Here is a 20822-nt window from a genome sequence, read left to right on the forward strand (position 1 = left end):
GCTGCATAGATGGTTTTGCTGTTTTTGTTGCTGACCAATTGCTTTTGCTCCAGCACTGCTATAAGCACCGGTCTGAGGGAGTTTGAGCACAAAAGTCCTCCAACTCCACAAGAGGGTGTTTCAGATTTTCAACCCAAGGAGAGAGTCTCCTTTTCTGGGGACTTTTGTTGAAAACAGCACCAGCTCTCATGGTCCATGGGTGGCATGTAAAGGGTGACAAACAAAGTATTGCAGTTTAGGCACTGGACTGCAACTCAGAAATCTGGGTTCAGTTCCTTGCTCTACTAGATTCCCTGTTTGACCTTGGCCAAGTAATGCCCAGCCGGGGGCGCAGGGTCTGGAGGCTGCCCAGCAAACCGTGAAGCCGGTAGCGCTCGGGCTTCGGGCAGCCCCCATTCCTCCAGATCCTGCGCCCCCGGCCAGGCACTTCCCCTCCCAGGCTCCGGCGACGCAGGATCTGGAGGTATGGGGGCTGCCCAAAGCCCGTAGCGCTCGGCTCTTAAACAGAGCCGAAGAGTCGGGGAGGAGCAGAGCCGCCATGGCCGGAGGCTCTGCTCCTCCCCTGACTCTTTGGCTCTGTTTAAGAGCCGAGCTGCCTGAGCGCTACCGGCTTCGGGCAGCCCCCATGCCTCCGGATCCTGTGCCGCCGGAGCCCGGGAGGGGAAGTGCCCGGCCGGCGGCTGGGGTCCGGAGGCAAGGGGGCTGCCTGAAGCCCACAGCGCTCGGGCAGCTCGGCTCTTAAAAAGACCGAAGAGTCAGGGGAGGAGCAGAGCCGCCGCGGGAAGGGAAGTGCCCGGCCGGCATTTTCTCGGACATGTTTGGCTTTTTGGCAATTCCCCCCGGACGGGGGTTTGATTGCCGAAAAGCCGGACGTGTCCGGGAAAAACTGGACGTATGGTAACCCTAATGGATACAGTCTGTGTCCAAAGAGATTTAAACAGTCAAATCAGAGTGCCATCTGTGAAGGATTTCCCTAACCTGCAGCTTTGAATTTTCAAAATGTCCAGGGTCCACGTTCCCAAAATAATAGCACTTCTGCTCTTTGACTACTGTTCTTTAAAGCTCTTATTTATTGCTGTTTCTCAGGAAGGTGCCTTAAAAAAAGCTAATTTAAATAATATGTACCATTTCCAAATTGTCTTTCTTCTAATAGCCTTGCAGAGCAAATGCTATAATGAGCAACCTGCAGATTTTATTCCATCTTACATTATCACCCTCTGCTATGGTTACTTGGGCCCGGTATGTTTGTTACCTGACTGAATGAACATGACTCCTTAGAATCTGGCTTTCAGGGTGAATATATGCTTGTGAATTAAAAATCCAATTTCAACTAAGTAGTTAGTAATATGTGCTGTGACACATTCCTGCCAAAACACTTGGTTCACAAGAATGTGCACAGAAAGCACATTCTAGTGAAGTTATATAATACAACAGTTACAGCTAACTCACTTAAAAAACTGAACTGTTAGCTTGAGTATACTCCTCAAGAACTCAACTTCCATTTATATATGTGCATTGCTTAGAGAACAGGTAGCCTGGGGAGGGATGCTCAGAAGAGGGCAGAAAGGGGAGTATTACCACTTACCTCCCTGCTCTATCATCCTAACCGCCTGTAGTTCATCAGAGGGAGGTGTGTTCACAGGAGAAAGCAGGGATGTGCTAGGGCTTCTCCTGCATCCAGGAGCATCTCTACCTAAAGTGAAGCAGGTGCCACCAGACTCCTTGTTGTTTTTGCAGGAGGGGATGAGTCTCTAAACAAGGGTCAAAGAATGGACAGTGGGCTATATGGAGGAGCACTGTCTGGGCTGGAGGCATGGCCAGATGCCACTAACGGGGGGAGGGCGGAGTTAATAGGGTGACCAGATGTCCCGCTTTTACAGGGACAGTCCTGATTTTTGGGCCTTTTTCTTATATAGGCTCCTATTACTCCCCCACACCCTGTCCTGATTTTTCACACTTGCTGCCTGGTCACCCCAGGTGGTGAGCACCTTAGGGCCGCTTCACGGTTCCCCCACAGGCTGCCCATACAAGCTACGTAATGGCTGGGGGGAGGGACTCGTGGGGATTGCAGGGTTCCTCGCGTGGAGCTCCGCTCCGTGAGGTTCCCAGGGGCGCGTTAGCAAAGCGCCTCTCCTGCAGACAGCGAAGCGGCAGGGGTCACACGCCCATCATTCCCTGCCAGACACAGCAGGGAAAGCCCAGCCCGGCCCAGCGGGCACCTGACCCATCTCCCAGGCACCCAGCTAGCGCCACAGACAAGCTCTGCCCGCCCGGGGCCAAAAGGAGCGGGGGGGCCTGGAACTGCCCCTGAGCGCGGCTCCGATCCCGACCCCTACAGCCGAAGCACAGCGCGGCCGCCTGACCGGCCCCGGCTACACGCTCTGTGACTCGGCTGCCAGGACAGCGCCCGTGCCTCTCTGCTGCGCGCATGCGCCCGCCGCGTGACCGGATGCAGCCAGAGCCTCCCGGCGCCGGGGCACTGATAGCCTACAATGGAAACCCGGAGGAACCGCTCCAGGCGGCTGGGGCGAGATTCGAACCCGGGCCCCGAACCGTGACACGTCACCACGCCGCGGCCGCACGCAGCGCGCGCTAGCCAGCGCGGCGGACCCATCCCCCGGAAGCAGCCGGGGGAAGAGGTGCTACGTATTTCCGGCGTGTAGCTGGCGGCTGCCGAGTAAGTGAGTGGGGGCTGACGCTTGTCGAGGGACGGCTGCCCGGGTCAGCCGCAGGGAGAAGAGCCGCGAGCGGCTGCTGCGGCGGGGGGAGGTGAGGGGCGGCTGGGCAGCGCGGCGGCGGGGCCCGGGGAGGGGGCACTGGGCCGCGGTCGGGCCCGGCGGGGCGGGGGGAGGGGAGCCGAGTGACACGCAGTCGGTTTGGGTGGGAGCCGCTACGCGCGGAGGGGGCTCCAGCGCCGGTGAGGGAGCAGCTCTGCCGTGGCGGGTGGGAGAGTCCAACCCTTCCGCGGGGCCGGTGTCTGGGTCCCTTCTCCGAGCGCTGCGGGCCCTCCCCACCCCAGCCTGGGCCTATGGGTCTAGGGCAGCGGGGTTTCCGCTCCCGCCAGCCCCCTGGCGCTGTCACACGCCGGGCGGACCGGGAGTCAGTCTAGAGCACGAGTCCTGGCTTCAGCCGCGGGCACTTAGGCAGGGCAACCCGATTGTCAGGAAACTGGACGTGGTTGAGTACATGGCCAGGTGCCCTGTAGGAGCTTGGCCCCTTGGCAGGCACCTCACCCCGGCTCTAATTACCGTATCCTCACGCACGATTTCAACATTCTCCTCGGGAGCCTGTGTTGGAGAATTATGCTTCTTATGTTAAATTTATTTACAGGAGGATCTGTTCTTCCTCCTATTATTTTTGTTTGTTTTGTTTTTAAGTAGCTGTAAATGAGCTGAATTAACCTTTAGCCACAATCGTACTTATGGCAACAGTTGGTTTCTTTAAAACATTCCTCGTTTGACTGGTACTTAAAAATCACTGCTGACTTACAAGCACCAAAAGCATAATGAGGTAGGACTAAACAAGACAAGTTGAAAGCATTAATTGTGGCTTGATGCAGCCAATAAACCTGCAGCTCCCCTTGTAATATTTGCTCTTTTGCTAAGCATTGTTTTTATTCAGTTACATTTTAGCTTTTGAGAAAGAAAACCCTGACGGGATTTGATTTGCGTTTCATTTTCATTCTGACTACTACTGAAAGGAGAGAGTAAACTCTTTATGTACTCCAAAGTCCGCCGCCACATAGTTTTACAAAAATTGGTCTCATGGCTTTTGAAACTATTTACCTTGTGTATGACCAAACAGAGACATGCAGTTTATATAACTGCACCAAAGAAAGTGTGGTAATGAGCATGATAGTTAAGAGAGGCAGATACATAAGTATAATTCAGGAAGCAGCTAGAAGTGGGCAGTTATTGTTAACATAGAAGTTAGTGGGATGTTCCATGCAGTGGTGCATCCTGAAATGCCCACAGACTGATGACTTCAGTACTGTTAGTACACCAACTTCTCTGTTACATATAGCTGCTGAAATGCAAGCAGTTGGTAATGCATGCAGTGTTAGAACCTGTTTGTGGAAAAGGACATACTGACCTAAAATGAGGTTTTTTGAAATGCTGTTTGAAAATTTCCAGAGATCTTTAACATCCACTCAAAATAGGGACCAGGGGTCAGACACCCTCTTTCAACTCCAGTAATAGTTGGGTAACAAATTTGAGTTCAGCCTTCTAGTGCAGAGGCAAGTATGCTATCAACTAGGCTTAGCACGCCAGTCAAATAATGTCAATAAACCAGTCAGTCAACTGACCAGTCAAGTCATAGCAAGAATACCCTGACGTAGGAGGCAGTCTAGCTTTCTGATTGCATAATGGTGTCATTCTTCTTCTTTTTTTTTTTTTAAGAACTTGATTTTCACATTTATCTGAGATAAAATAACTCAGTTAAGTAACTTGTTTGTTGTAATTAGTCATGAGTCTCTATCTAAGGCTAAACCTTTTGGAGTCTATAAAGTCTTATTTTTTTGCTGCTGTTATGGTTCTAATAAATTCATGCTTTAAAATATTTGTTCATTATTAACGTTATTTGACCAGTCAATTGACCACTTATTTTTGGACCTGTCAAATGACTATCCCTACTACCAACTGAATCTTGCTGGCATAGGGGGATTAAGGTTTTTACCCATAAATGTCTCATGTTTGTTTTCTTGCAGGCAACTAATCTTCAACAATGTCTTTCATTTTTGAATGGATTTACAATGGCTTCAGCAGTGTGCTGCAATTTTTAGGTAATATTTCAAATTTGTATTTACTATCAAACATAAGTTCGTTTAACTAAATAGATTTTAAATCATTCTGATTAAATCAGTGCAAATGCTAAACAGACACACAAACAAGTATAATTTTTGCTTCAATTAGTTTAATTTAATTTGGTAATTTACCAACACAAGATACATTCAAACCAGTTTAATCCTTGTTAAAAATGGTTTATCTACATTAAGCCTTTTCACTGGATCAATTTAAAATCTAGTTGAAAAAACAGTTTAAACAAAAACAACGAGGAGTCTGGTGGCACCTTAAAGACTAACAGATTTATTTGGGCATAAGCTTTTGTGGGTAAAAAAAACCCCACTTCTTCAGTTTAAACAGATGCATCTTTTCTAGTATAGTTGACACCCTTATTGATTTTATTAGTTCATTAGGATTTTCTCTCCTGGTATAATAGAAAACAGTACTGATGAGATGGTGGTAGGATTAGTTCATTTGTACCTTCATTTACAAAGTACCTAAGTAATAAGAGTAGCTTGATCCACAGTTGAATTTTTGAAAATGTAAGACCTATAAAACATTCCTTCCCCTTTATTTGGTGAGCCCTGCCTCATACTGTACTGCTGTGCAATAATCTGATGCAGTTTATAATGAAGATACTCTCCCCTTCCATGGTATTTTTGAGACAATTCTCTAATCCTCCTCATTGTCTGAGTAGCTCTTTATCTGAGTTTTATGGACAAAATTGGAGGCACAGAGGTTAGGTAATCTTCCCATAGTGTTTCAGGGAAATCCGTGGCCTACTTAGACATGAGTTCTCTTCCTAACTCCAGTCCTTCTGGTTTACAAGTTAAACATAGAATCATAGAAATGTAGGGCTTGAAGGGAACTCGAGAGTTCATCTGATCCAGCCTCCTGTGCTGGGGCAGGACCAACAATACCTAGGCCAGGGGTGGCCAACTTGAGCCTGAGAAGGAGCTAGAATTTACCAATGTACATTGCTAAAGAGCCACAGTAATACATCATCAGCCCTTCATCAGCTCAGCTCCCCTCCCCTCCCAGCGCCTCCCACCCACTGGCAGCCCTGCCAATCAGCGCCTCCCCCTCCCTCCCTGCACCTCCCGATCAGCTTTTTCGTGGCATGCAGGAGGCTCTTGAGGGTTGGAGGAGAGGAGCGAGGGCATGGCAGGCTCAGGGGGTTCTTGAGGGTTGGGGCAGAGGAGCGAGGGCATGGCAGGCTCAGGGGAGGGGACAGGAAGGGGTGGAGTGGGGGCAGGGCTTATGGCAGAGCCAGGGGTAGAGCAGTGAGCGCTCCCCGGCACATTGGAAAGTTGGCACCTGTAGCTCCAGCCCCAGAGTCAGTGCCTATACAAGGAGCCGCATGTGGCCACAGGTTGGCCACCCCTGACCTAGACCATCCCTGAGAGGCATTTGTTTCACCTGGTCTTAAAAACTTCCAGTGATGGAAATTCCGCAAACTCCCACAGCAGCCTATTCCATTGCCTAACTATTAGAAATTTTTTCCTAATATCTAACCTAAATTTTCCTTGTTGCAGACTAAGCTGATTACTGCTTGTCTTACCTTCAGTGGACATGGAAAATAATTTATCACTTTCCTCTGTATAACAGCCCTTAATGTAGTGGAAGACTGTTATCAGGTGCACCCCCCTCAGTCTTCTTTTCTCAAGAATAAACATACCCAGGTTTTTTTATCCTCATAGGTTGGTATTTCAAAATATTTTATCATTTTGGCTGCTCTTCTCTGTCCTATCCGCTCATTTTTGTGGACTCTCTCCCATTTGTTCACATATATCTTGAAATGTGGTGCCCAAAACTGGACATAATAATCCAGTAAAGTCCTCACCACTGTGGTGGAGTGGGACAGTTACCTTGTTGTATGTACAACACTCCTGTTAATACACATCTCAGAATATTAGCCTTTTTTGCAATTTCATCACATTGTTGGCTCACATTGAATTTGTGAGCCACTCAAACTGCTAGATCTTCTTGTGCAGTACTACCACCGAGCCTGTTATTCCCATTTTGTATTTGTGTATTTGATTTGTCCTTCCTAAGTGTGGTACTTTGCACTTCTTTATTGAATTTCATTTTGTGGATTTCAGATCAATTTTCCAATTTATCAAGGTCATTTTGAATCCTGTGCTCCAAAGTGCTTGCAACCCCTCCCAGGTTGCTGTTATCCACAAAATGTTATAAATATATTCTTCACCCCATTATGTAAGTCATTAATAAAAATATTGACTAGTACCAGACAGACCCCTGCGAGACTTACAAGGTATATCCTCCTAGTTTGATATTGAACCATTGATAACTACTCTGAGTACATCTCCACAATTGTTTTCAAATTTATTTCCAGTCTTTTCCATTGACTTTCATGCTTTCCCTTGAACTATATCTCTTCAGTTTCCTACTATCTAGCTACTTAACTCTTATTAACAAGGCTTGGAAAATGTATCCAGTACCTGCTGGCCCAAGGACTAAGTCTTCGAATTGCCAGGCCAGCATACTCCAGCAACCCAAGCCATGTCTTCTCTTGTCCAGTGTACTGTTAGTTGGATTCTCCCACCAAATACTGGGGCCCACAATGTAAGACTGTTGATAGTTGAACTGAGCTCAACTCTATATCTACACGCTAGACCCAGCACACCCCAAATTGATGCTGATTGGGTCCAAATAGAACAATGTTATTGCTACCTTCGCCAATAAATTAATAATGCACAACCATCTGAATAAATCAGTTTATGGTGGCCCTGTGCCTGGTGCTTTGCCGAAGTGGGAGGAGAGCTCACCACAGACAGTGCTACCCTCTGACCCTGACTCCAGCTGGCTCCAAACCAGGGAGCAGTGTAGTGGTGGGCCCTTTGTCTACCATTCTAGAAGATGGCTGTTTCATTGGGGGTGCGGAGAATTCTGTGGGGAGACCTCTCCTGCCATTCCAGCAGAGGGCTCTGTAGGAGTGGCCTTTCTTATGTCTCCACTCCAGCAATTTGCTGGAATGGCAAGTGTGCCCATGCACAGAGACTTTCATTGAGGTGACATGGTAGTATCAGTGAGGTCCCACCTCTATGTAGAGATGTGTGCTAGATGGCTGTGGGGAAGCTCCCTTCGGTGGGGGTGGATGAATATTCCTGAGGGCTGCTTCATCCTAATGATGGCAACCAGGGTTTTCTGACCACCCCTATCATTGACAGTCGCATCCCCCTTTTCTTCTTTAACACTGGTGGCAATTCTGGATCAGTGCAGATTTGAAAAGGTTTTATTGCATCGGTTCACATTTGGAAGGATACCTTCACAAACAATTTCCAGAAAACTTTTAAAAATGAAAGCTTAGATCCTGCAGAAAACGACACTCGCCCAGGAAAGGTGCACATTTAGAAGTGGATTTTTAAAGCTCTGTTTATATTTACACAATCTAAATAGTATTCTCATTACTTCGTTCTGTTTCATATTGTCGTCGTCATCCCCTAGATGAGCCCATTTACGATTTTACCCACAAGGAGATAAAACTGTAATTCCACTTTTAAATGTCTTGAATGGCAAATTAATTTTTAACCTATTACATGTAAGGATTGGTTTCTTCTGCTCTGTTTTATAACAGGACCTAGTTACACATAGACTTGATGTAGCCTCATTCTTTTCAGTTTGTCATGTATTCCATAGATGTGAAAATGGCTTTCAGGAAAAGCTTGAAAGTCCGTACGGAAATGAGTTTTTGTTGGGGGGAAGCCAAAACTAGTTTAGAAAACACTGTCCAGCCTCATAATTAACACTTTGCTCTACCTTCCCAAAACCATAGGTTCATTTCCCAGTGTTGTGTTCCCTGTGCTGAGGGTTTGTGGGTAATGTTTTACACAGTTGTTTTTGGAAGGTGTGGATTATGTGATACCACTGTAGTATTTAATATTTATATTAGATCATATTTCTGCATGAGAGCAAATGTAAACCTGTTGAATTTTCTTTTCACTTCCAGGATTGTACAAGAAATCTGGAAAACTAGTATTTTTGGGCTTGGACAATGCTGGTAAAACCACTCTTCTGCACATGCTCAAAGATGACAGATTGGGTCAACATGTCCCTACGCTACATCCAAGTAAGTTATCCAGTGATCTGGATAGTTGAACTGAGCTCAACTCTTATTGAGTCCATTGTTCATTGGATTTTCCTCATCAAAATCACTCATGCAACTGGATATTGATCTGTAATAGTGAAAAATGCCTTAATAGTTTTCATCTTTAGAAATTGACTTAGATTTTTAAAACTAACCTTGAGGACTTTTGTGTGGTGTCTGTCTCTTGAGGTGAAATTAAATTTGAGGCGAAATTAAATTTGAGTAAGTCTTGTAATGAAACATCAGTTAAACTATATAAAGTGAATGCAGAAGACTGACTCAGTTGAGTTAACACAAGCTTATTTTAAGCATAATTGCTTTTCTAGATTAAATATAAAATTCATGTCTAGAGACTAATCAGGATGTACCCTTGGAAAAGAGCAACTCCTTTCCCATTTTAATGATCCTATGAAATGGCTTCATCCTTTATGTAATAGGTCCCTCATACCATTCTGTGTATGGTTGTTGGAATTATTATTTGAAATTATTAATACTAATAATAATAATATAGGAAACCATCAAACATCAGTTTAACCATAAATTCTTTATTAAGTCCAAAGGCCAAATGGTATTTAATACAGTTGCTCTAAACATGTCTAACAGCCTAAAAATAAGCAATCACTACACCCAAACAGTTTAAAAAAAAAAAAAGTATACTGAGCAATATACTTACAAATAGGCAAAACTTAGGGAAAATCGTCTCATCCTGGTGTGCTCCAGCATGATCTGGTGGAGTCTGACAAAGAACCTCAAATCATAACTTTTTATACTCTTCAGCAAACAAATGATGTCATAGCCAGTTACCACTTTAGCTAACAACTAGTTTGAGACAGTTCACCCTCATTTTTCATTTTAATTCAAATAAGATTTACAGTGTCCTTCTTCCCGAGGTCTTTCCTCCTTATCTTTTCCCCTCCATCCTGCTGACCAACAACTTTTTCATTTCACCTAGGTTCACAAAGAGATAACACTGGTACGTGGGGTGGGAAGGTCCATGGTGACTCTTTTTAAGACAGGTTCTTTTTGTTGTATTGAAAACCACCTGCAGTCACACCAGAGGCCTTCTTTTTAGGAACTTCTTGTTTCATTAGTCATTCTTTGAACCAGAAATCTTCCCTACTTCATTCCTTTTGGCCTTATAACTCATTATTTTCAAGGCCTTCCTTCTACTTGCTAGTCAGGGCCTTTCTTTACAACACATATATATTTCCTTAAACAAACTTAAACTAACTCTAATTCTTTGATTTTTATATTTATCCTACAGTGGTGTTGATAACTACAATAAAATATGGTGGATGTGATAATGGCTGCAATTCAGCTAACTCAAGACTTTATTCCTCCTTTTTTAGCATCAGAAGAGCTGACTATTGCCGGAATGACTTTCACAACTTTTGATCTCGGTGGACATGAGCAAGGTAAGAACGGGCTTCTTTCAGAATTAGGGGACAGACAAGAATATTAAGTGTTGCAGTTCATGCTGACACTAATAATTATACTAAACTTTAGCCATCTTAAGGGAAATATATGGGAGAGCACTAACTATGGTCTCTTTTATTTTAACATGTAGAATTGGGTAATATTTATTTATATGTAAAGTTAATCATTCTGATTAACTTAGATTTCATTTACTGTAGCAGATGAATCTTGGTTCATCTACTTCTGACAGTGTGTACAAAATCTTGCTTTCAGTATGCTTCTGCCCTAAATCTCTTACCATAGATGGCTTACATGTGCATAGAACCACAATGAAGCTTCCTAAAGGTGGTTTACAAGGGACTCTACATAAAGTTGACCTTTTTTTTGTTTTTTAGAACGTTAGAGGTTATACTGAAAGCTTTTTCTGATTCTTTTGCCTTAGAAATATCAGGAATGTCAAATCTGGATTTCTTTCTTTTGTGAAGGATCTTCTGTGAAACTTATCTATATCATGAGCACTTGCATCTTAATTGAACTGGATGGGAAGTTGAATTCTTAAGACTTCTCTTCTCCAAAATGATCATTAGTCATTGAAATCAAATAGGCTTCTAGTATTGTTTATTTTTAAATAACCTCTCAAAAATCCCTTCCCCCTTGGTTTCTCAGTTTTGTGTCTCAACTCACCATTTTACTAATTCTCCAGGTCAAGCAAGCCCTGGCCTTCTAATGTTTAGAAAAACCTTCCAGACATCCTAGACCTCAAAGAAACAAAGGTCACAAGCCCAGTTTTCTTCTTGCATGTCACCTTTAACCCATGACAGTGGGTTCTCAAACTTTTGTACTGGTGACCCCTTTCACATAGCAAGCCTCTGAGTGCAACTCTTCCCCCCCCCCCTTATAAATTAAAAACACTTTTAAATGTATTTAATACCATTATAAGTGCTGGAGACAAAGCAGGGTTTGGGGTGGAGCCTAACAGTTTGTGACCCCCTCCATGTAATAACCTCGTGACCCTCTGAGGGGTCCCAAACCCCAGTTTGAGAACCCCTGGTCTAAGCAGTCCTCTATGGCTGATATGATATCATGGCAATGGGCTTGGTATAAGAACCTGAGCAGAACAGATTTGTAGCTTTTGAATAATACAAAAATGAGTTAAATTACTGTTGCACTCAAGTGGCTCATCAACAAAAAAAGTTCAAAAATAGTATGAGAAGCCTGCAAAAAGATCTGATTACTTTTGCTGGTGAAGGAGAGAGAACTGACAATTAATACAAGTCACTGGCTTCAATTCAACTGCTCATCTGAAGTATTTAAACTTTTAAACAAATCATTCTTGCTTCTTTTCCTGTATGTGGGCATGCTGTCCCCCTCAAAGCAGGGTTTTTACAGGGATGTTTGTTCTTTTCTATTCTAGCACGCCGGGTTTGGAAGAATTACCTGCCAGCAATTAATGGGATTGTCTTTCTGGTGGATTGTGCTGATCATTCACGTCTCATGGAGTCTAAAGTTGAGCTTAATGTATGTTTCCAATTTGTAGTTTTTTCCATGCAGGAGCTATGTCCTGGCTTTACAAATGCAAATTTCCTCTGACTTCAAGTGGGCTGGAACTTAACATACAATAATATCTTGGCCCCTGAGAGAGATCTTCCAAGCATTATAATCTTCTTCTCTTCCCTTCCCTTCAAAAAAAAAGTTGACTTGGTTAAAGCTCTTTGCATTTAAAAAAAAAAAAAGCAGCATCCTAAATTCTAATAACTGGTTGTTTGAGATGGAGAATTAAACTAATAAGGCCATTCTTAACTTAACTATTGTAGAGCCACAGGAACAATTTATAATTTTACTACATATACTAACACAGATTTAAAAATTGGCTGAAAATTTGCATGCTTTCATAGGCTTAATGTGTATTTAAAAAGTCTTCCGATCACTTTAAATAGCCAGTGTAATTTACACAATAAGCTGTCTTCAATAAACTGTTACGAGATTTGTACTCACCTCTGAGGAATTTTTTCCTCTTCAAAGTGCCACAACATCAAAAGATCATTTTAAATTGTTGCCAGTTCTGATTTGAAGCAAAGAAATAAAAGGTCACTACAGATAACGAATTTTTATAGTGCATCATGTTAACACTTGTGTTTTCCCTGTAGGCACTAATGACAGATGAAACAATATCCAATGTGCCAATCCTTATCTTGGGTAACAAAATTGACAGACCAGAGGCCATAAGTGAGGAGAAACTGCGGGAGATTTTTGGGCTTTATGGACAGACCACAGGAAAGGTAAGACGAAAAGAGTTTGAACCTTTGGCTATTAATAAGCTTATGGGGAACTAAATGAAGAATGGAATATTTTTTTTTATAAATGATTTTACGTGTTACCAAGAATGCACATCAAGATTTGTTAACCAGGTCATTCTGTCCAAAAATTATTTGAAAGATGTTAAAAATACTGGAGTGTTAATGGGGACTGTCTGGATATTTAAGACTTGGTACAGACATGATATTTCTGAAAGAAATTGTAGTAGTTCGTCTATTTGGAAGCTTTTTGTACTGTTCACCTAACTCTTCTACCCCTGTCTTAGGCATCCTTGCTTTTTTGCTTTGCTAGAAATGACTGAGCTTTCTTTCACAGCCATGTTAAAAAGATGATTCCACACAAATACTATAGTGGAAAATGCAAGAATACACTTTGGGTGCACTATAGAGCTTCAGGATGCTATGCATCTTGTATTTCAATTTTAAAATTCATTAATTTGTACAACTGCTATATCAAAATAGTTGCCTAGATGTTCTCACTTAAAAGCAGGATTTGAGTTCTCTGCTTCCAATGTCCTATTGTTCAACTGCCTATCTAAGTCTCTTGGTTCACTGTAGTCTGGCTGTTAGGTCTGTAGGAGCAGCTGTTGAGATGCAATTATGGACAACTAACTTTAAAAAGCTGTGTGAAGAAGACTATAAAATAAAACTAGAGAGATCTCTGTAAGACTGGTAAGTGAAACTTCAGTAGGAAAATCTTGCTAGTCCAGCATTTGACTCCTAGGTTACCATTTTGTAAGGATAAAGAAACTGCACCTCCTTGCACCTACATACATCGATCAGTGCTTGTTGCAATTCTGACTTCTTCCTATTTTCTTGATTTCCCCAGGGAAATGTGCCACTGAAGGACCTGAACACACGCCCCATGGAAGTGTTCATGTGCAGCGTGTTGAAGAGACAAGGCTATGGCGAAGGCTTTCGTTGGCTATCACAGTACATTGACTGATGTTTGGACAGACATAGAGTTTTACTCCTCTGGACTGATCCTGTTCACAGTTTCCTTATGGACTTTTCTATTAGAATGTGGAAGGCTCTCCTGCCACATATTGGCATTGACCAAGAGACTCCTGGTTTTCAACTATCCTGTTGCACAGTGGTGACACAACTCTTTTCCACATGACTGGGAGATAACACAATTCTGCACACTGGTGCAAGCTGTCCCTTTCAGTTGCCATTGTTTCCCACAGAACCCATGGCTTTCAGTTACAATGGGGCTGGTGTGATCTGGAATCCAAAACTCTGCACGCTGTACTGCAACACCTGAAAAAGAGAATACGTCTCACCACTGTGGCTAATTGACTTAAAGAAAGCAATTATATTTTTTAAAAAAAGTGTTAATGTAAGTAGTGTCCCTTCTAACTTTTTGGTTTAACATTTATCTTGTTTGGTCCAGAGTCTATTAGGGTTTTTTAAAATCTATTTAATGGTATTTAGATATTTCCCAAATTAATGAACCACGTATCATGATATTAAAGTCCTAAATAAACATAGATTTGGGCTTAACTGGTCTATAGGATGGTTGTGCTGTGTCACATTTGGGTGATCATGAAGAGGATGCTGTTGGGACTGACTTGTGCAATGAAGCTTCTTTAACTTACAGGGATTTTAGTTGAAAAAGGACACCCACAAGCACGTCTGTTCTGTTGCTGCCTCATGCTTAGGTGTTTGAATGCAGTTTCCAGTTTCAGCCTCCTAAAGTGGTGATGCTATGAAAGGGACAGTGTAGCTATCTTGTTCAGTTTCCCATTAGCAGTCTTTCTGCTGTGATGGATTAGGTTTATTGGGTTCTCACTCTAGAATGTAGGATGTTCTTTGTTGCAGGGTTCCACTGTATTATAACTAAAAATCATGACGTTATTTTGTTGTTGTAGCATGAGTGTTCAGCATTTGCATCTGATAAGGTTGTTCATGTAGACTGCACCAGCTTCTTTTTATACTTAACAGACTTTGTCTGAAGTTTCATTATTGTCTAGAGCTCCTCCTTTTCAGTTAAATAAAATAAAGACATATCTTCCTCTACAAGGGGTGGTGATACTTAGTTGAAACTTATTCAAGCTTTCATAACTGGAAAGTACCCTTCATCATTAGGGGAAAGTGAAGAATCTTATTGTGACACTATGCAATGTAAGGCCTGAGAACAGCTTGTGTGTACTTGCCTGCCACAACCTCTCACACACACCCAATAGTTCACAGAAAAATTATATATGAATGGGAAGTAAACCAAATGTTAGATCTTAAACCCTGTTGATTCTTGTCCCACTGACATTATTCTGATTAATCCCCACAAGAGATATCATTATACTCCTGTAAAATGGAGAATAGATTCAGCTCGAAGATACCCTGACACTTAATTCCCTATACCAACATCTCTCCCTCCTAATGAGGGAAAGAGGAACTTTGAGTACTAGTTCAATAATTTATCCCCAATCTTTCTTTTTGGCAGCTGATTGCCTTTCCCACAGGTGGTGGTAGTGAACATTAGGATACAGTTTATACTTACGTTGAGTTTGTCATTTTGACTTAGCTTCATCAACCATTCACTGGAGTGTCAGAAGACATATTTTTCTACGGTAAGTGTTGGAATCTCCTGCGTAAATGTCACTGTGGAGTACTCAACAGTAGCATGTGATACTGCCATGTGTCAGGTATGCCTTTAGTTTTACAACCAGAAAAAGGTTAACTGTGCTGCAAAAATGGTACATATGTTCTTCTGATGCTGGCATAGAAACATATAACCCTTATATTTCAATAAGTGAGTGGTTCTAAGTTGAGCTGAGCCTTCTATGGGCAAAGATTCAAGGAATGTCAGACTTGCTGAAGAGGAGGGGAACTGATAGAAGGTTGACTCTTCCTAGGGTGTAGAGCAGTGCTTCTCAAAGCCGGTCCGCCACTTGTTCAGGGAAAGCCCCTGATGGTCCGGGCCAGTTTGTTTACCTGCCGCATCCGCAGGTTCAGCCGATCGCGGCTCCCACTGGCCGCGGTTCGCCATCTCAGGCCAATGGGGGCTGTGGGAAGTGGCGCGGGCCAAGGGATGTGCTGGCTGCCCTTCCTGCAGCCCCCATTGACCTGGAGCGGCGAACCGCGACCAGTGGGAGCTGCGATCGGCCAAACCTGCAGATGCGGCAGGTAAACAAACTGGCCCGGACCATCGAGGGCTTTCCCTGAACAAGCTGTGGCCCGACTTTGAGAAGCACTGGTGTAGAGGATCTATTTGCCTGCCTTTTAGACTATCGGATGATTAACATTCTAATTTGCTTTGATGTGTCCCCTTTAGGCTGTACACCAATCAGGGTCACAGAAATGAGGCTTCTATGGGGTGTGCTTATCACTTCACACCTGTTAAAAGGGTTTGAATGAAGGGTCTTTCAGTCTTGTTCAGAAACTAACATCAAGTTTGGAGTGTTCATTAATTTGGTGTGAAGACACTGTCACGAACCTGGCCTTCACTACAGTGATTCCACTAAGAAGACTGCTGATTTTTTTGCTCAGTCAAAAACACTGCAGTGTTACCATTATAATCTAGGGTCAACCTATACTTGGCTCATGAATAAGAGTGGTTGATTTTAGGCTAGTTCCTACTGATCAACAGAAGATCTGGCAACTTTGATTATCTGTAACTGTGTGCTGCCATTCTATTCTTAGTGTTTAGAAACTATTTAGAAAGTTAGTACCCTAACATAGCAAAGCCTTCTGTGAAAGTGGTGTGCCCACCACTGGAGAAAGGGAACAATAGTGAATAACACTCATCTGTTCTGTGCATCTGTAGATAAATATTGTTCCCTGAAATGTATTGCTGTAAAGTTTAATGTATATTTCAGAAATTTGGGTACAGATAGTGTTAGTGTATCTAGATAATTCTTCAGTCTTTTAGCAAAGCACTTACTCTTATTCCTGGAAAAGTGAAATCATGCATATTTTTGCAAAGGAAGTTCATTTGTATCCAGAGCATTTTATTAAAGTTTTTTTAATTTAAAAAAAGTCCAAACTGGATGATTGGGTTCTGGCATTCTCTATATAAATGGTGAGGAAGACTGCATGTGGGATTATAAAACTGTTTGTGGGAATGTGGAGAATGGAAAAACTGAAGACTTTGATAAACAGATGTGAAAGTCACATTAGGGAATGGGAATCCTAGTGCACAAGGCTCTTGCCAGTCCAAAGGTGAGAAAATCAGATGCGAATATCTAGGCTCAAATCACTAAAGGATGTCAGATGTAAATAACACTTTACAGAATCAACAAGGAGTCCGGTGGCACCTTAAAGACTAACAGATTTATTTGGGCATAAGCTTTTGTGGGTAAAAAACCCACTTCTTCAGATGCATCAGAATGCAAATGAGGATGTTGGAGCTTACATTTTAGCTCAAGACAAATTAGGTAATCGTTCAAATCCGGCTGGGAACAGTGCTATTGGGAGGTCAGTTATGATGGCTTTGTAAAGATCTTATAGGAGAAAATGCATTCTCCACTGGAAGGATGCTTGAAGTGTGGCCATGGTTCGAACAGGCACAAAGATGAGTGTGAGACAAAAGGACCTCTTAAGGATGAAGCTTAGAAAGTGAAATGAAAACAAAGAATGGGGAAGAGGATGGGTTGGAGAAAGCATAGGCTAGTGAAGTGATTCAAAGGTACATAAATGGTCACGATTGGACTAACAAACACTTTGTGTGATTGAATTGTGGTGCAATACCAGATCTGTGTTGGTAGCTTATATAGTACCTGTCTGTATTGTACATGACTCTGTGGTATTAGTCTGTCACTTTCATGAGCAGTAAAATTCACCAGCTTCCTGGTTTTAAATCTATTAAAAGAATTCCCCGACTTAGTGAGACTTCACCGATGTAAAATGAAAGCAATGTAAATAAGAGAATCAGGTATGGAAAATATCAACTACTGCTCCTACTCCATCTTCTTGATAGTACAGGTTGTTCAGTATTTGGTCATCTACTTTTAAATGGGCTTCCACTTCCTTTGAGATTAATTGCAAGAGAGATTTTCTTGACTTTATTTCTCCTGCTTCTATTCCTCTTATTATGCAAATTCTTTTCATGTGGGGGTTTACATCCCTCAAATGTATGTAGACCTCTATAAATAGATTTGAATGTCTTTTTTGTAAACAACAAAATCTTTATCTATCTAGTTTAGCCTTCCATAAGCAGAATGTATGGTCTGGCAAATTATTGGTGAAGAGGAAGAAAATGAACGGATTCTCATTATTTTACTGCTCTCCCTTCACTTAGTGCTCTACCCAGAAGATAGACAATGTGCATTCCTTCTAACTTACTGTCCTTCCCTTAAGACTTTGTCTTGGTGTCTTCTAGATTTTTTCTCTATCACTGAAACATTAAAATATTCCAGGTTTTTAATCCTGATCAAGTAAGTTCCAACTAACGTTCTCAAGGCATTTTAAAATGAAATAAACAGAAAATGCAGTTATCTAGTGACATGTCCAAGAGATTTGGGTCTGATTTGTTCCCATCCTGGTTTCATCTATAAGCTCAGGTTGCAAGCCGACTCCTGGCTAAGCAAGAGCTCTGTTACACTGTGGCTTCTCAAGGGAGGCTTGGCAAGATGGTGATTACAAAAGGAAGCTTGTGGATTGTGTTGTACTGGGAAAAACTGGCAGAGTAGTAAGAACTCTGCCTCTGTGTTCTCTACTGGATTGAAAATGTCTGGCGGTCTTGCTCTGGAGATAGCAATAACCGTATGCTTTAGTCTATGCTGAGCCTTTTAAAGGTTTCTCAGCTCAAGATCTTACAAAAGGCTTCCCTATTACAAGTGTCATGTACTAACATTTCCCTAACATTTATTCTAACTTTTAGAAGAGGCAACAGTGGGCGAGAATCCTACAGTAATGTAATATAAAAAGCAAGCTCTTCTGGAGTAGTGGGAATTAATGCTTGGGGCCTGTCTATGCTATTTTCATCCACCTCACTAGTGAAAACCCCTAGCCTACACCCACTTCACTGGTATAAAATTACTTACACTGGTGCAGATTACCTGGTTTGAAGGCTAGTCAAGTCAGACTGGTTCTGTGTTTACACAGAGACTTACAGTGGTGTAGCTGCATGCACACACACAAAAATTCAGTGCAGGGAAGCCTTTGTAATGGCAAACAATGTGACTGCCTCAAATAGACTCTCAATAGCAAGCATCTTAAAGCCTTTTAAAATGCTGTAGTCTGGTATATTTTTAGACTAGAACTCTAATTTCAGCCCTTGAAATACTATGACGTATGCTAAGAATAGCTAGAGAAACATGTTCACTGGGTTTCATGCGCCAAGGTAGGAGCAGAGCTCTTTATTGGGATAGAAAAGAGGGAAATAATATCACTTCCTGAAAGAATGTGACCAGTAAGTATTTATTCGATGCTCCTCCACGATTCTAGCAATATCAACACTCTTCAGTAACTGACTGCATTAATTTCCCCCTTCCCCCCCCATCAATAATCATTGTTCAGCTACTGCTTGCAGTAGTTTTTTTGTGGGTCAGGGGCTTGATTATTCCACTTGAGTGTTACCTCTGGAGGAGGGACCCATCATCAGTTTAATCCTCTGGTTACTAGGGTGTTTAGTAAATGTTTCAAGTTGTTTGTGAGGAGGCAGCTGAAGTTAGGTGTACCTATTGGGTTGGGGGGGGGCCTCTCCCTCAGCCTAAGGGGAGGAGCTACTGAACCCAGGGCTCAAGCAAGGTTGGGAGCAACTAATGACAAAGTGGATCAGGAGTGATGGTCAAAGGTTCAAAATAGAGGATCCAGACGGGGACACCTAGCAGAGAACCCTGGACAGCACCCACTGCTCCTCAAAGGTGCCTACAGAACCAGTGGAGGTAGCCCAAAGCAACTCTGCCCAGATATGCGAATGAAGAGAGGAGCAGAAATAGGCCCCACGGTCACTGAGCACCTTGCCATCCAGCATCCTCCTCCTGGTGGAATAGATGGCCACCTTGGTCAGCGCTAGCAGGAGGCTGACAAGGAGGTCTCATGACTTCATGGGGCTACAACTGGGGTGTGCATAAATAAAAGTATGAGGAAAAGTGCAGCCAGAACCGAACGAGAGAAAAGGGGCTGCAATCTGGTTCACTTGAGGTAGATATATGCCACCAGGGTCTCCCTCATGCTGGAGATGGGACAGGTGTTGGGGAGAGGGATGGACTGTGCTAAGCAAGTACACACCTATGCTCATGGCTCCATCAAGGAGCTGCCACCTAATATCCCTGGCCCTAGGACCAGTGTGGAATACTGACTTGCCCACTCAGTATAACATGCAAAACATTGATTATTTAAAGGTCACAAAATATCAGTCTGCTGACCTACTCTCAACTTCTTTCCCTTAAGTTTTGTAGGATCAGGGTCTTTATCCTTACTCCATATGTTAGGAGTCAATCCATCTCGTATACCTTCAAGAAGGAAATATTTTCAGCAGCTTTTAAAAAAAAAGGTAATTTTACCCTCAGGAAAGCCTCTCATTATGCAAAAACAAGGCATGACCCAATAAAAACAAAAGGTGGGGAAAATAAAGCTGGCAAAAGGAACTCAAGGGCACAGGAGATTATTGAGGTCAGAATCTTGCTAAGATTTTGGCATGGGTGGGATGTGTATGTGGATCACAAGAACACCCACAGACCCAAGGAGTGCGAGGTAGTATTTTATTGGACCAAGTTCTGCTGGTGGAAGACACAAGCTTTCCACCTTCACAGAGTTCTTCGGAGTGTTGTGAAACTCAAAAGCTTGGCCCTGGCCCCCTGCAGGCTGGTACACGGCAGGGGAGCCAGCCTCTCCTTGCATCACGCGTATCTCGCCCTTCCCCGGCAATTCGCGCCCCCCAGCTACCCGTGGCCTGAGGTCCGCACAGCTCAGCGCCGCCGCCCGCGCCACGCTGGAGCCGGGATGGCGCCCCGCGGAGGCGGAGCGAGGTGCCACGTTGCAATGCGGGGAGCAGCCGGCGAATGGCTGTGCCGGCTCCCAGCAGGCAGCGCGCCGCCAGGCATGGCCTGCCGCGGACACTCGCCCCGCCCCACGCAGGGCCCGCAACTGCGACCGGGCCCAGTGCAGAGTTAGGCCTGGGGCAGCCACCCGCAGCGTAGGAGCCTGAGTCACGCCGACCAATCCCCGCTCGCTCGCGGACAGGGCGGCCAATAAAATGAAACCCTTGGGGCTCACGTGAGTAGAGGGCGGAGCTAATAAGGCTGGAACGCTTGC

The 20822-nt window shown here is 43.5% G+C and overlaps 1 protein-coding gene across 3 annotated transcripts; it reads left to right on the forward strand.

Annotated features, from left to right (window-relative positions):
- Positions 1 to 2545: 2545 nt before the first annotated feature.
- SAR1A (secretion associated Ras related GTPase 1A) lies at positions 2546 to 14648 on the forward strand. 3 transcript variants are annotated; one of them, XM_034775045.1, is made up of 7 exons: positions 2546 to 2677; positions 4709 to 4783; positions 8755 to 8874; positions 10242 to 10307; positions 11723 to 11826; positions 12456 to 12587; positions 13453 to 14648. In XM_034775045.1, the coding sequence occupies exons 2-7, from the start codon at positions 4726 to 4728 to the stop codon at positions 13567 to 13569; spliced, it is 597 nt and encodes a 198-aa protein (XP_034630936.1). In that variant the 5' UTR covers positions 2546 to 2677; positions 4709 to 4725; the 3' UTR covers positions 13570 to 14648. The 3 variants fall into 3 exon arrangements, with proteins under 3 accessions (XP_034630936.1, XP_034630938.1, XP_034630937.1); XM_034775047.1 differs by having other exon boundaries at positions 2663 to 2681; XM_034775046.1 differs by having other exon boundaries at positions 2668 to 2769.
- The last annotated feature ends 6174 nt before the right edge of the window (positions 14649 to 20822 follow it).

This window comes from Trachemys scripta, chromosome 7 (assembly GCF_013100865.1).
Source record: "Trachemys scripta elegans isolate TJP31775 chromosome 7, CAS_Tse_1.0, whole genome shotgun sequence".
In the NCBI taxonomy this organism is placed as follows: Eukaryota; Metazoa; Chordata; order Testudines; family Emydidae; genus Trachemys; species Trachemys scripta.

Bases quoted from the DNA above. Each gene is read 5' to 3' on its own strand.
- SAR1A (XM_034775045.1), top strand. From the start codon at position 4,726: ATGTCTTTCATTTTTGAATGGATTTACAATGGCTTCAGCAGTGTGCTG. The intron at 4,784-8,754 runs GTAATATTTCAA...TTTCACTTCCAG, and splicing joins CAGTGTGCTGCAATTTTTAG to GATTGTACAAGAAATCTGGA. The intron at 10,308-11,722 runs GTAAGAACGGGC...TTTCTATTCTAG, and splicing joins TCTCGGTGGACATGAGCAAG to CACGCCGGGTTTGGAAGAAT.